A 15494-nucleotide genomic window follows, 5' to 3' on the forward strand; every position below is an offset into this window, starting at 1 on the left:
CTTGCACACACATGATACACAGACATGAAGTGAATTATATTTATATAGCGCTTTTCTCTAGTGACTCAAAGCGCTTTACATAGTGAAACCCATTATCTAAGTTACATTTAACCAGTGCGGGTGGCATTGGGAGCAGGTGGGTGAATTGTCTTGCACAAGGACACTGCAGCAGTGACTAGGTTGGCAGAAGCGGGGATCGAATGCAGAAGTGGGGATCGAACCCAAAACCCTCAAGTTGCTAGCATGGTTGCTCTACCAACCGAGCTACGCCACAGACACAGCTGTTAAGGCCCTATGACCTGTCATGGCTTCACAAATATTCGTACAAAACAGAACTCTTAACATCACAAATAACATCAAAGTTTAATCTACAGATTACTTTTTACACCAGCCAGGAAGAAGAAGCTATTTTAGCGTGCATACACACACTACATCACCATGACCACACACATACAAAATCTAGCACGGCCTGGATTTATACAGTCTTTTCCAAATTTAAAGTTTTATCTTTTTCATGGATTTCATTGACATTCACAATGTTATTTAAAACTCCATGTTCCATTATTTTCACGGAGCCAAAAAAAGGCGTCATGGCGAATTCTGCTTCATTAGCAAAGCCTACCTTTATTCACGACTTAAGCACTTGTGCCTCACTTACAAAGGGTGGGCTTGTCTGCAGGCTGGATGGGAGAATACGAATTTGCAAGAAATGTGCTTAACTTCAAGCCAGTAAAAAAACACTTCGGCGCAAACAGAAGTAAAGGGCCCTAAATAAATCCTTCCGCATATTTGGTGTGATACCTGTGCTTATTATGCAAAATATTATAGATTTATCCTCTGTCAACAATGACATCGAAGTACTAATATCTCCATCCTGAAAAAGCCAGCTTTGTGTTGATGTTGGGAGTTGTGATGCCTGTGAATGCACCCTACGTGAATGTGAGAATGGTGGTGGATAATGGGAAAGTGTTGTGGAGGTGTATGCTACAAAAATTGGTAGTGGTGTAGTACTGATTAAAAAGGTAAATTGATTAGATTAACCGTTACTGGAAAACTTTAAAGCTATCATTGACGCATTTGCGATCACTTCAATTAGACCAGTGGTTCTTAACCTTGTTGGAGATACCGAACCCCACCAGTTTCATATGCGCAGTCACCGGACCCTTCTTTAGTGAAAAAAATAAAAATAAAAATTCAAATTCAAGACAAAGTTATGTTTTTTTACTGGTGCACAAAATGAACCCGTGCATCAACATCACCTTGTTCAAAGAACAAAACCAACACAGTGCATGAACTCACAACAAATTACACACATGCAAATCAGTCTGACTTCTGCTGTTGCCATATCCTTAAAGTTTTTATTTACACGATGAGTCGGGTGTGTCTTGACCTCCGCGGCGGAGGCTCCGTCGAACCTCTGAGGCCGACTCACCGAACCCCTAGGGTTTGATTGAACCCCGGTTAAGAACCATTGAATTAGACACATCTGATCCCCTTCAATTCCCTCTGATCTGCTTTAGTTACTGAAAAAAGCCAAATTAATTGTGGTTAAAATGCAAACTTCAGCGGTTTACCATGCACAATTGTCAACGGATCCTCTTTTAAATGTTGTGAAATTATTTAAATACAGTAGCTGGGCCAAAGATTGTATTGTAATTCTCCCACAATGGTATAACATATTGGTACCAGGACTTTGGCCTCTACAGCGTGACGCCCGTAAGAAAAGCCGTGCCCTGTAGGCTGTGTGTGTGTGTACGTGTGTGTGTGTGTGTGATCTGCTCGCCCACCTTGAGGTACAAACATTCCCCTTCTGGGCGTATGTGAGAACAAAGCTGGCCAACAGCGGGGAAGCCGCCACAGCTGTGCTGTGACACTCAGTGGCATGTTGATGAGTTTGCAGGTCACTAGCGGTCAATGGGCCCCCCATGGCCCCACTCCTTCTCCCCTTGGCCCCCCTTATGTTTCCCTCTCACTACACACACACAAAGAGACGCCACTGGCACATGGCCACATTTCCAATGCGAGGGTCCTTGTACAGGCATGTGTGTCTTGTGCAATGTGCTGTATGTTGTACAAGATGTCCACAAACAAGGTTTAGAAGAATGGCTACATCTGCTGGGTTTAACTCAGCCATTAATAATGTTGATGTATCATAGAAGTAACTTAAACAATCCTAAATATTTCCCAAAAGTGAGTCTCAATGTCTTAAAAGGCACAGTGCCATGTTCAACTTCACCAAGGAAGAGAATAATTATAATTTACTTATTAGCAGTAGGATCTTTGGTTGTGTAGTTGTTCATACAGTTGACTTTTGAGAAACTGGCATTGGATTAGCTCCCGCTCAATGTGTCCTGTCATAAGTCCAAGTCCTAGTCAGCCTTTTACCTCAAGTCCAAAGTGCCCAAACTTTTTCCGCAGAGGGCCGCATCCAGAAACATTGAAAGATGCGGGGTGCCACTTTTAATGCATTTCGGGTATGAAGAACAAGCTACCTGATCAATAAATCAATAACTTTGCTTTGGGTTATATTCAAGGAACCTTATTTTCATAGCAGCACACAGAAACACATGAAATGGGACGAAATGTAGTACCCGAGGTCCCAGATTTAGACCAAAGAGTACCAGAAGAACGATAGTATGTACATGATAATGTAAATAGAATATAGAGTATCAAAAGAATCAAATAAATAGAAAAATATAAAAAGATTAAAATCCTGCAAAATGACAGCAAAATGAACCAACTAAAAGTCCAGTTCAGTACAGTTGGCACATGTGATATGCAGTGTTGGGTTGGTTACTGAAAACCAGTAACCAGTTACAATTACTAGTTACTTTATTTCAAAAGTAACTCAGTTACTAACTCAGTTACTTACACCAAAAAGTAATGCGTTACTGTGAAAAGTAACTATTTAGTTACTTCTTTTTTCCACCCTTTTTTTAAGGCTCCCATTAATGCCCTTTTAGCCTTCATTTCTGTACTGTTATTGCACTGGAGAATAATACAATCTGTTGATCAACTTGACATGCATTTGCATCACTGAACTCAGAAAGCAATGTGGTCTACATACAACACACAAAGACAAAGATATGTTTCAAAGGGCCAATTTATTTCAGGCCAGAAAAAATTGACAGAACTATTTTAAATAGCTGCAACATAATGGCACTTTAACTTTAACTCTAAGTAGATAGGATCTTTGATCCAAGACACAACTTACATTTAACTAAAATGTTATTTTCTTTGTGCTCGACAAAAGAAAAGGATTGAGAATGTCTCCATGTTAAAAAAACTCGACTTCTGGCTTCGCCATGATGTCTTGTTAGTTGTTATGAGAGTAGCGTATGTGTGTGTGTGTGTGGCCCTTTAAGATATGACAGCATGAGAGGTGAGTGACATCAGTGAGTGAGTGGGCGAGAGAGGTGAGGGAGCAGCGACAGTGAGTGCGTGTAGGTGCTCTAGCTTGGTGGATGGCTGCATGCAATAAAGTCACAAAGTTGCAACAAACCGCCGGGCTCGTCATTCACCCTCAGCTGTAAAGACCCTCTTCCGGGTAAAGTGAAGGTTGTTAGACCCGAAGTACGGGGAGGCGTGCTTTCTGTGGGTGGGGGAAAGCACGCCTCTTCTTTTCCACCGGAGCGCTCCAATAAAACACACTCAGATCTTCAGTTTCTAGCCGATACTACATAAAAATAACGTAAAATAACGCAGTAACGCAGTAACGGTAACTGAGTTACTGTATATAAAAAAATAACGCGTTAGATTACTAGTTACCACCGAAACTAACGGCGTTACAGGGACTATCTAATAATCTAATAATAGGTTAATCAATGATGGACTAAAGTTATATTTAGAATAGGCCTGGGCCACACTTTGGACATCCCTGCACAAAGTCACTTGGTATAGGCCCTAGCACCTACCAAAAACTGTCAGTAAAGAAAATTGATTTATTATAGAAAACAAATACAATTTGCAGATTTGCTCAGAAGATTTTTTTTACTATATTTTGGTGGTGATCCAAATTAGAATTGTTCAAGTTTGACCTGATTGCCTGGTTCTCAGCAGGAAACCGATGGTTTGTACAGTCCAGGTAGAGGACGAGACTCTGTCCCAGGTGGAGGAGTTTAGGTATCTCGGGGTCTTGTTCACGAGTGAGGGAAAGATGGAGAAGGAAATCAGCCGGAGAATCGGAGCAGCTGGGGCAGTATTGCAGTCTCTCTGCCGCACTGTCAGTGTTTCCCACACATTCATTTATTTGTGGCGGCCCGTCACGAAAGAATTATGTACGCCACAAATTTAAAAAAAAACAAAAAACTTTTTTTTTTTTTGTCCGGTCCAGCTTCTCAGGCAAATCATATAGTTGATGTAGATGCCCATATAGGCTGTTCAGATTTACTTTACAAAAGAGAAGTGTAGGATACTTCTCTTGTTGCCTTATTTGTATTTGACCACTACTGTTTTCTGTTTATTTGTTACTGACTGTGGCAGGACACCTCTGCCTCTGTTTCACTTTATGTTGCTGGTAAATAATATGGTTGAAGTAGTAGGCTAAAGTTAAATTATTTAGTATGTACTAATTAAAGGGGCAGAGCTTTAAGAGACATTTTAGCTTTTATATTTTATAAGATATATTTTTTGTAAGAACCACGATTAATAAATATATTTCAGTGAATAACTTATTGTTCAAATCTGTATATAAATATGTACACAAAGTGTTGTAATTACATTGTAAAATGGACGGATGGATGGATGGACGTTTAAAACAAAACTGTTATTATTAATTAGTAAGTATACATTTTTTAAGCCTTTTTAGACAAAATCATATCATTGTAGTAAATTATGCAAATTACTCGATGATGTCATGGTAACCACGCCCATAGCCACGCCCCCACCGCCACAGGTATCTTGGCAGTTTATGGGAAACACTGGCTGTTGTGACGAAACGGGAGCTGAGCCAGAAGGCAAAGCTCTCGGTCTACCGAGCTATCTACATTCCTACTCTCACCTATGGCCATGAAGTGTGGGTCATGACCGAAAGAATAAGATCGCAGATACAAGAGGCCGAAATGAGTTTCCTCAGAAGGGTGGCTGGCATCTCCCTTAGAGATAGGGTGAGAAGTTCAGTCACCCGAGAGAGACTCGGAGTAGAGCCGCTGCTCCTTCGCTTGGAAAGGAGCCAGCTTAGGTGGTTCGGGCATCTCGTGCGGATGCCTCACGTGCGTCTCCCTTGGGGGGTCCTTGTTGCACGTCCCACTGGGAGGAGACCCCGCTGCAGGCCAAGGACCAGATGGGGGGATTACATCTCCTCTCTGGTCTGGGAACGCTTCGGGATTCCCCAGGAGGAAGTCGCTAATGTTGCTCTGGAGAGGGAAGTCTGGGGGTCTCTGCTGGAGCTGTTGTCCCCGCGACCTGATTCCAGATAAGCGGTTGAAGATGGATGGATGGATGGATGACCTGATTGAAAACCATTATAATTTGTCATTACATTTGCGAGAAAAATGCAAGAAAAAATTAATAGTAACACAGAGTCCATCCATCCATCCATTTTCTACCGCTTGTCCCTCTCGGGGGTGCGGGGCGTGCTGGAACCTATGTCATGCGATAATAATCCAAAAAGACACAACAAGGCATACTAACGGTTGTGTTTTCCTGTTGCTTGACAGCCCGGGCCATTGCCTACAGTGAACCAAGCTGCTGCTCAGGCACACCACAGGCAAGCAAAACAGGAAACGATTTGGAGGAAAGAAGGTCACCAACTGGCTTGGATTTTGTTCGCAGGACTGTCCTTGTGGAGGTATGTGAGCAGCAATTTACCAGTGTTGTGTACTGCATTGTACTGAAGAAGGACACCAAAAAAAATCACATGTTTTTCTGTGTCATAATTTCCTTGCAGCCAGAAGGTTTGCCGAGAGAATACACCTATAGTGTCTTCTTCTGTCCCAATGGTGAGTATTTATATTCCTGCATTTGATAGAAAGTTTAGCCATTCAGTAATATTTCAGACATAGCTTCACTAAAAGGGGTCTAATGGTGGGATTGCATGTTGTCAAAAAAAGTAGGAAAACGCTTAAACACACTTACAGAGTTACTCCTTTGGAGGCTTACTGAGCTTTGCCAGATGCATGATCAATCAATCAATCAAAGTTTATTTATATAGTCCTAAATTACGAGTTTCTCAAAGACTGCACAAGCCACAATGACATCGACAACGACGGCTCAGATCCCACATCCCAATGATGGAAGTTTGACTTAGGATGTTTTGTGCGACTCTAAAAGGTGGCCATGATTATATTGAGAATCATTACAATTGACCTCCATATAAGGAAGTACTGCTGTTAAGCAATTAAAAACAATGTGATTAAATAACTGTGATCTGTAATTAATTAATCTAATTGATCTCGCTTTTAATTGCACCAAAACTGAGTTATTTTTATTTAAATTAATTACATTATTATAAAGATAAATTTACATACAAATTCACATATACTCACATACATACATACATACATACATACATACATACATACATACATACACACATACATAGGTACCTACGCTCCCACATACATACACAAATACAGTACATATTTACATACTCAAAGTCCGTACATCCACACACACATTCATTGTACAAACATACACATACACATACTGTGCATAAACATTCACTGTACAAACACATATACACATACTGTACATATACAAGTACATATGCATACATACCGGTACACTCATGCACATAATCACGTTTCTTCAAACATATATTAACGTTGTTGCCCTAGGGTAAACTGGGTATAACACATGACACACTGACAAAAGCTTAACCTATTGTTACTATAACAATCTACAAGGTTAATATAGGTTGCTTCTCTTTCTTCCCCTCCATTTTTCTGCATTCTTTCGTATCTCAAGTTATCATTACGTATATGTATTGTTGCATTTAAACAACTGTATTGTTGATAATAGAGGTAAATTATTGGTATTGTTCATTATCAATAGCGCTATTTCTATTGGTATTTGTATTGCTCCATTTGTAGTGTAATAATGCTCATTGTCATTTCTGTATTATTTTTTATTTTCGCTAACTGCTTATTTGCTATCACTTTTACCATCATATTTGTACATGTCGTATTTGCTGATGTTGCTCTGTTGTTGTTGTGTTTGCTGTTGTTGTTTTTGTCTCTCTGTCTAATCCCCCTCTTGTCCCCACAATTTCCCCCTCTGTCTTCTTTGTTTTTCTCTTTCTATCCCCTCCTTCTCCGGCCCGGCTGCACCAAATGATAATATAAATACATTTAATAAAGTCAAATACAAATAAGGCAACAAGAGAAGTATCCTACACTTCTCTTTTGTAAAGTAAATCTGAACAGCCGATATGGGCATCTACATCAACTATATGATTTGCCTGAGAAGCTGGACAGGACAAAAAAAAAAAAAAAGATACATTTATAAACAAAAAAAACATCTTCATGTATTGTTTTTAACAGACTCGAACAGATGCTGTCTGTTTTATTTACTAAAGTAAAACATCAGGTCATAAAAAATGCTGAAGACCGCACATCTAAAAACAGTGTTATCACAGTAACGATCACAGTGCTAGCATATGTTACTCATAATGGTTTAAGGGAACAGATTTAACGAGTAAATGTCTATCTGTCACAACTAGAAGTTAAATGTTGTAAAACGTTTCTCCATGATCAACTTTGATACACACGTGTATCTCGGAGGCATACGGAAAAATTAGTTACAAATAAAAAAATTGATTAACACGATTTAAAAACATAACACCCTAAATATGACTAATTAATTAATCGCAAATAATGCGATAATTTGACACCTCTGTTAGAAAGTACCATCGTTGTGTGGTGGACTTAACATAAACCTGAGAATTGTATTGATATCATCAGAGAGAATCCACATCTCAACCCCCAACAAGTACGAGTACCAGTACGTGAAGAAGCCGGCCAAGATGAGCCAGTTCCAGGTGGCCGTGAAGACACACAACGATGCCCATTTCGCCCTGTCCCCCACTCCCCATGACAGCGCAGAAATGATTGAGATTGTGCTGGGGGGCAGGCAGAACTCCCGTTCCTGGATCTGTTTGGGCAAGATGGGCGAGGCGCTCGTCACTGTCCCCACGCCGGGCATCCTCTCCTGGGACGAGTTCCGCAGCTTCTGGATCAGTTGGAAAGCAGGCCTGGTGCAAGTAGGTGTTTGATTCCACTCAGGAATATGAACCATATTGATAGAGACAGTCTTGAGAAATGTTTAATGTGTACCCCTCCCTTGTTGCGATGGACCCAGTGAATAAATATCCTGCACCAGCAAGAGCAACAAATTGGGCTTCAGATTATAAAACGCCGCAGGAAGCAAAGTGTATATTGTAGCGTCCCGGAAGAGTTAGTGCTGCAAGGGGTTCTGGGTATTGTTCTGTTGTGTTTATGTTGTGTTACGGTGCGGATGTTCTTCCGAAATGTGTTTGTCATTCTTGTTTGGTGTGGGTTCACAGTGTGGCGCATATTTGTAACAGTGTTAAAGTTGTTTATACGGTCACCCTCAGTGTGACCTGTATGGCTGTTGATCAAGTATGCATGGCAGTGTTTCCCATAAACTGCCAACATACCTGTGGCGGTGGGGGCGTGGCTATGGGCGTGGTCACCATGACATCATCAATTAATTTGCATAATTTACTACAATGATATGATTTTCTCTAAAAAGGCTCAAAAAATGTATACTTACTAATTAATAATAACAGTTTTGTTTTAAACGTCCATCCATCCATCCATCCATCCATCCATCCATCCATCCATCCATCCATCCATCAATTTTACAATATAATTACAACACTTTATGTACATATTTATATACAGATTTGAACAATAAGTTATTCACTGAAATATATGTATTAATTGTGGTTCTTACAAAAAATATATCTTATAAAATATAAAAGCTAAAATGTCTCTTAAAGCTCTACCCCTTTAATTAGTGCATACTAAATAATTTAACTTTAGCCTACTACTACAACCATATTATTTACCAGCAACATAAAGTGAAACAGAGGCAGAGGTGTCCTGCCACAGTCAGTAACAAATAAACAGAAAACAGTAGTGGTCAAATACAAATAAGGCAACAAGAGAAGTATCCTACACTTCTTTTTTGTAAAGTAAATCTGAACAGCCTATATGGGCATCTACATCAACTATATGATTTGCCTGAGAAGCTGGACAGGACAAAAAAAATGTTAATTTTTTTTAATTTGTGGCAGACGTAATTCTTTCGCGGCGGGCCACCACAAATAAATGAATGTGTGGGAAACACTGCATGGCATTCACTAATGTGTGTGTAAAAGCCGCATGTATTATGTGACTGGGCCGGCACACTGTTTGCATGGAGGAAAAGCGGAAGTGACGACAGGTTGTAGAGGGCGCTAAAGGCAGTGCCTTTAAGACATGCCCCCAATATTGTTGTCCGGGTGGAAATCGGGAGAAATTCGGGAGAATGGTTTCCCCGGGAGATTTTCTTGAGGGGCACTGAAATTCGGGAGTCTCTCGGGAAAATCGGGAGGGTTGGCAAGAATGGTCATAAGTCGCCTGGCGCCATTGTTTTATTTATTTATTTATTTTATTTTTTTCGGCGCCATGTTTACTGACAGGCCTTCTTGTAAGGCAGACCTGGGCAAAATACGGCCCGCGGGCCACATGCGGCCCATTAAGATTTTCAATCTGGACGTTCTACATAATTTTTTTAGACCATTAACATCAAAACTGTCGCGGCCATTATGATGTGCAGTGCTGTTTTTAAATTACCGTAAGACTTGAACTATAGAAAGTATTTCAATGGTTGAAATCTGCGCTTTTGAGTGTTGTACGAGTTATTACGGTAATCTACGTCACAGCAGCTCAGACCAGGAACAAAGCAGAGTGGGCGGGATTTGTTTTCAGAGCAGCCAGCCCCAAATGCATGTGTCAGGAACAGATGTGGAAGCAGATTTTTACAACTAATTTCTGCATAAATGTCATAATATATCATATTGTAGGTTTATTACCTTTTGCATTCATAATTGGCTGTTTTTTACATTTTTGTTGTAAAATATGTCGATGGAGGAAGCTGGTCTGAGAAGTAAAAGAGGAGCGATGTTCATATGTTAATATTCAGTGTTTTATTGTTCATAGTTAATATTGTACATCCCACTTTCTTTATTTTCATGTACATTTTGGGTGTCCCATTCAGTAGAAAACGGTAAAATTCCATTCCTTTTTTATGAGGTGGTCTGTCATAACTTTTTTAGAACTCTATCGGACATTGTGACTTTTGGTATTAGTGTTCCTGAAAAAAAGGGACCCAAACACACATACTGTACAGCAGATTTTTACAGCTGAATGTGTATATATAATTTATACACACGTACACGTTGGCCCCCCAGACACATGTTTTTCTCTCAATGTGGCCCCCCGAGTCAAAATATTTGCCCAGCTCTGTTGTAAGGTCACGCTTTACAGGCTGATTTGCTTTGGTTGCCACTCATTGGTTGGCATGCTGCTCCATTTGCTCCACACTGTCCACCAAGGGCATCATAATCTATTTGTGGATCTTTTCTTTTGTACTTTATTGTCCTCAGGTGGGCCATGGTTTATATCCGTCCAATGCATCAGTAATCCTTCAGTGGTCTGGAACGACCCCTTCACAGGTTTGACTTTTAAAATATATATTTTTTTAAACTACCACTTGTGGTAATTTTTTCCTCAAACTAATGTACAGTCAGTAAATTGTGTTTCCCCTCAACCAGATTCGACACATAGGCTTCTCCACAGGCTGGGGCTCGGTTGGAGAGTTTAAAATCTGGAGAAAGGAAGACTCGGATGAAAACCACAATGAAGCTTTCACTCTGGGGGTCCCGCACAACATGGTGCCTGGATCTGAGCGAGCCTCTGCATTCATGATTGGTAAGTAGAATGACTCTTACAGTGTTGTGAAAAGCATTTTATTGCTTTCTAACATATACAAATTGGGTAATTCTATCTAGGTGGCTAGCAATACCCTGGTCATGTTATGTTTAGTTTGGTATTTCCTTAGTTGTTGTTTATTTCTGTGTCAGCACCCTCGCTCATTTTCATAGTTACCATGGGTGTTGATTTTCTGCACCTACCTCTGATTAGTGGTCGGGATGCTCACCTGCTCCCGGTCACTAATCAGAAAGCTAGTTATTCCTTCCTCACTCTGGCTGGCTGTCTTGTTCGCTTCACGCAATGCTTACGGTTGGTATTTATTTTCATATAAGTTTATATTTACTAACTTCTACCTTGTTTGCTAGTCTTTGATAAGCTTTGCCGTGAGCTTCCCTTGCCATCGGCACATTTTCCTTTTCGTATTTTTGCTTCATCATTGGAATAAATCACCTTCTTACCTGCACGCTGCTTCCTGGCGTCCTTCTGCATCTTGGGGAAACGACCACCGCAGAACCATGCGACCCAGACGTAACACAATTTTACCTCTAAATCACTCTAAAAATGCATTAAAAAAACGTCAACTATACTTTATTTACGTTCCGTAACTCGTAACACTAAGGAACTATTTTTTTCTATCTTAGTAACACATCGGCATGCCAGGGTATTAACCGTAAGAGCTAACTCTGGCAAGACATAAGCAAGCTTCTACAACAACTCGAAACGCGTTTGAGTTATTAATGCACAACACTGTGATACGACACCAATCTGTACTGACTGAAAAACATGAACACGCATATTACAGTATCTGTAAAGTATTAGCCCACACTTCATGTTTTGTTTGAACACAGCTAGCCAGACAGCGTATGTACTTTAGTGGTACTAACACGCATGGTGTTCTGCATGTATCAGGATCGATATTAAAGTGACTCACTGAATGGACAGTTGTTCGTCTGGTCCAGCTGGCCAGGGAAGTTTCCTGTTGATTTTGGGTAAGCAGTCCATTTATGTCCAAATAGCCTGGCTCCAAGTTTCATATTTAAAGCGTCAAAATTGCTTTCATCCCCCTCTCCCGGTTTCCGTCTGCTCCAACGTCTCACTCTTCCTTCATGCTGGCTTCTATAAGCAGCAGTATATTTAGCTTAAAAAGTATAAGGTTGTAAATCCTCATTTGTCCAAAAATAGTCATTTTCATTCTCAAGTCTGCCACGATTAGAACACATACTCGGGTTTCATTCCGGAAGTAGCGTAGTAAATTGATGCATTTTGGTGTATGCTAGCGTTTTTTTAATGATGTTTGATTTTTTTCATATATATGGAAAAACTTCTTGCAATATAAATTGTCTTGCATCTAGAACATTGCTACAGACAGTCACAGTTAGTACCAGCATCTCTCAGGGCGCATCTTCAGGGCACTAAAAAAGTGGGTTCTTTTGTAGATGGGACTGCATCTAAAATGCCCAGTAAAAGTAGTATGTCTGCTGTATGTTTCAAAACATAGCAAAACCCCTGATGTACAGTAGGAGCATGATAACATGAATGTGCAATAAAAGAGTGTTTCCATGGTGAAAGCTACGCTTTACACGCAAAAACCTTATTTTAGAAAAAGCAGTCTGCACCAGTTTTTAAGTGTACATGCAGTCTAAGTATATCACACACTCACTAATAGTACACACAATTTTGTAGTTTACACACTCTGTTTAACACGTAGTACTTGGATCTTCGTAGATCAGGCCCGTACTGTGTTAAAAGTGGTTGCTGGAATATGAGAAGTGAGATTCTGTATCTAAATCCTTAAAGGCCTACTGAAATTATTATTTTTTATTTAAACGGGGATAGCAGATCCATTCTATGTGTCATACTTGATCATTTCGCGATATTGCCATATTTTTGATGAAAGGATTTAGTAGAGAACATCGACGATAAAGTTTGCAACTTTTGGTCGCTGATAAAAAAAAAGCCTTGCCTGTACCGGAAGTAGCGTGACGTCACAAGTTGAAAAGCTCCTCACCTTTCCCCATTGTTTACACCAGCAGCGAGAGCGATTCGGACCGAGAAAGTGACGATTACCCCATTAATTTGAGCCAGGATGAAAGATTCGTGGATGAGGAACGTAAGAGTGAAGGACTAGAGTGCAGTGCAGGACGCATCTTTTTTCGCTCTGACCGTAACTTATGTACAAGCTGGCTCATTGGATTCCACACTCTCTCCTTTTTCTATTGTGGATCACGGATTTGTATTTTAAACCACCTTGGATACTATATCCTCTTGAAAATGAAAGTCGAGAACGCGAAATGGACATTCACAGTGACTTTTATCTCCACGACAATACATCGGTGAAGCACTTTAGCTACGGAGCTAATGTGATAGCATCGTGCTTAAATGCAGATAGAAACAAAATAAATAAACCCCTGACTGGAAGGATAGACAGAACATCAACAATACTATTAAACCATGTACATGTAACTACACGGTTAATGCTTTCCAGCTTGGCGAAGCTTAACAATGCTGATGCTAACGACGCCATTGAAGCTAAATTACCTACGGAACCTCACAGAACTATGATAAAAACATTAGCGCTCCACCTACGCCAGCCAGCCCTCATCTGCTCAGCAACACCTGTGCTCACCTGCGTTCCAGCGATCGACGGAAGGACGAAGGACTTCACCCGATCATCCGTGCGGTCGGCGGCTAGCGTCGGATAGCGCGTCTGCTATCCAAGTCAGTGTCCTCCTGGTTATGTTGCTACAGCCAGCCGCTAATACATCGATCCCACCTACAACTTTCTTCTTTGCAGTCTTCATTGTTCATTAAACAAATTGCAAAAGATTCACCAACACAGATGTCCAGAATACTGTGGAATTTTGAGATGAAAACAGAGCTTTTTTGTATTGGATTCAATGGTGTACCAATACTTCCGTTTAACTATTGACGTCACGCGCATACGTCATCATACATAGACGTTTTCAACCGGAAGTTTCGCGGGAAATTTAAAATTGCACTTTATAAGTTAACCCGGCCGTATTGGCATGTGTTGCAATGTTAAGATTTCATCATTGATATATAAACTATCAGACTGCGTGGTCGGTAGTAGTGGGTTTCAGTAGGCCTTTAAGTCACTTGAATGATGATGTGTCCTTGCTTTTAGGGGATGTCATGGGACCAACACTCAACAACCTAGACAAGTTGCTGCGACTGCCATTCGGGTGTGGAGAGCAGAACATGATCCACTTTGCACCCAACGTCTTTGTGCTCAAGTACCTGCAGAAGACCAGGCAACTCAGCCTGGAGGTGGAAAATGAGGCTACTGATTACCTGTTGCAAGGTAAGACTCTGTTTACCCACTTGACAATTAGGTCTCATATTGCATCTTTTCATTTAAATCTGAGCATGAAAATTAGCCAGGGGTATGACAGAGGTCTCCCGCCTGCCCGTGAGGATGAGGTCCATTTCCTGCTGACCTCCCAGCGGTTAGGTGTCGCATCTGTACAAACTTGGGGAAACAGTTCTCAGAAAGCACCTCTCAACAACTCAAATCCCCCGTTGGCCTGCTGCGTAAAAGAGCAGTAGGAAGGAATTCTGTTGTTGAGTATTCCGGAAATGACAGCAGTGGAACTGGGAACTTTGACCTTGCTGGCAATGAATACTCTGGATTAGGGACTGCCACGTGGTGTTCAGTATGTTTTTACCCACAGCACCCCTGACCAGTCCTCCTCCGTCTATATTGTTGAAGTTGCAAAACTTTTTTTCAAAAGGCTCAAATACTCACACTCATTAAAGACTGATAGAATGTAAAACCATCGAGAAAACTACAGTAGATCACCTTTGGCAAGGAATTATTGAAGGAATCCCTGGTCATTTCTACGAAATGTACATATGTTGACCTGTTTAAACAGCGCATCATTTATAACGTTCAATAAAACCTCCAAAGTCAAGCGCAATCTATTAATTTAAACACCTTTTAATTTAATAATAAATCACCCTATAGAAAATAATAGAAAAAAATGATCTGTTCCATGGTAAAGCCTTAATAAAAGACTTAACATTTTTAAAAGTAACATGTTTAACTACTGTTAATAGCATGAAGCAGTTACACTTAAAACAATCATTGATGCATGTACACATAAATGACTTCCTCTTTTTTTTAAATTAATATTGCAAAATTAATATTCTTACCAGAACTACATGCCAGCTAGTGACCCACATACCCAGTCAGTTGAGCATTTTAATGTCAGTAACATCCCAGATAAATGGAAAGGCAATAAATCATGCAAGTTAGCTTTAATGGCATGCAAGTGTAAATAAAAGTTAACCTATGTAAAACCATAGCAATAGTAAACCTTAACTATGTATTGGGGATGTAAATCCTACAACAAGTCATGATTTTAATCGATTCTGATTCTTGGGGTGACTATTCAATTCAAAATTGATTCTTAAATCAAAGCGATTCTCGCAATATATTCTGTTATAAAAAATAGAGATGTCCCGTTCCCAATCGTGGGATCGGACCGTGCCGATATTTGCGGACAAACAGAGGTAACTCGAAGAAAAACAACG

At 40.3% G+C, this 15494-nt stretch overlaps 1 protein-coding gene across 1 annotated transcript in view; it reads left to right on the forward strand.

The window, feature by feature from the left end:
- cpamd8 (C3 and PZP like alpha-2-macroglobulin domain containing 8) overlaps positions 1-15494 on the forward strand; it is a 140491-nt gene that overhangs the window by 57817 nt on the left and 67180 nt on the right. Inside the window, exons 22-27 of the mRNA XM_062039551.1 lie at positions 5658-5788; positions 5888-5939; positions 7902-8200; positions 10613-10681; positions 10781-10937; positions 14086-14262. Coding sequence (XP_061895535.1) covers positions 5658-5788; positions 5888-5939; positions 7902-8200; positions 10613-10681; positions 10781-10937; positions 14086-14262 — 885 coding nt within the window. The remainder of the gene's footprint in view (positions 1-5657; positions 5789-5887; positions 5940-7901; positions 8201-10612; positions 10682-10780; positions 10938-14085; positions 14263-15494) is intronic.

Source organism: Entelurus aequoreus, linkage group LG27, assembly GCF_033978785.1.
Source record: "Entelurus aequoreus isolate RoL-2023_Sb linkage group LG27, RoL_Eaeq_v1.1, whole genome shotgun sequence".
NCBI classification, from domain to species: domain Eukaryota; kingdom Metazoa; phylum Chordata; class Actinopteri; order Syngnathiformes; family Syngnathidae; genus Entelurus; species Entelurus aequoreus.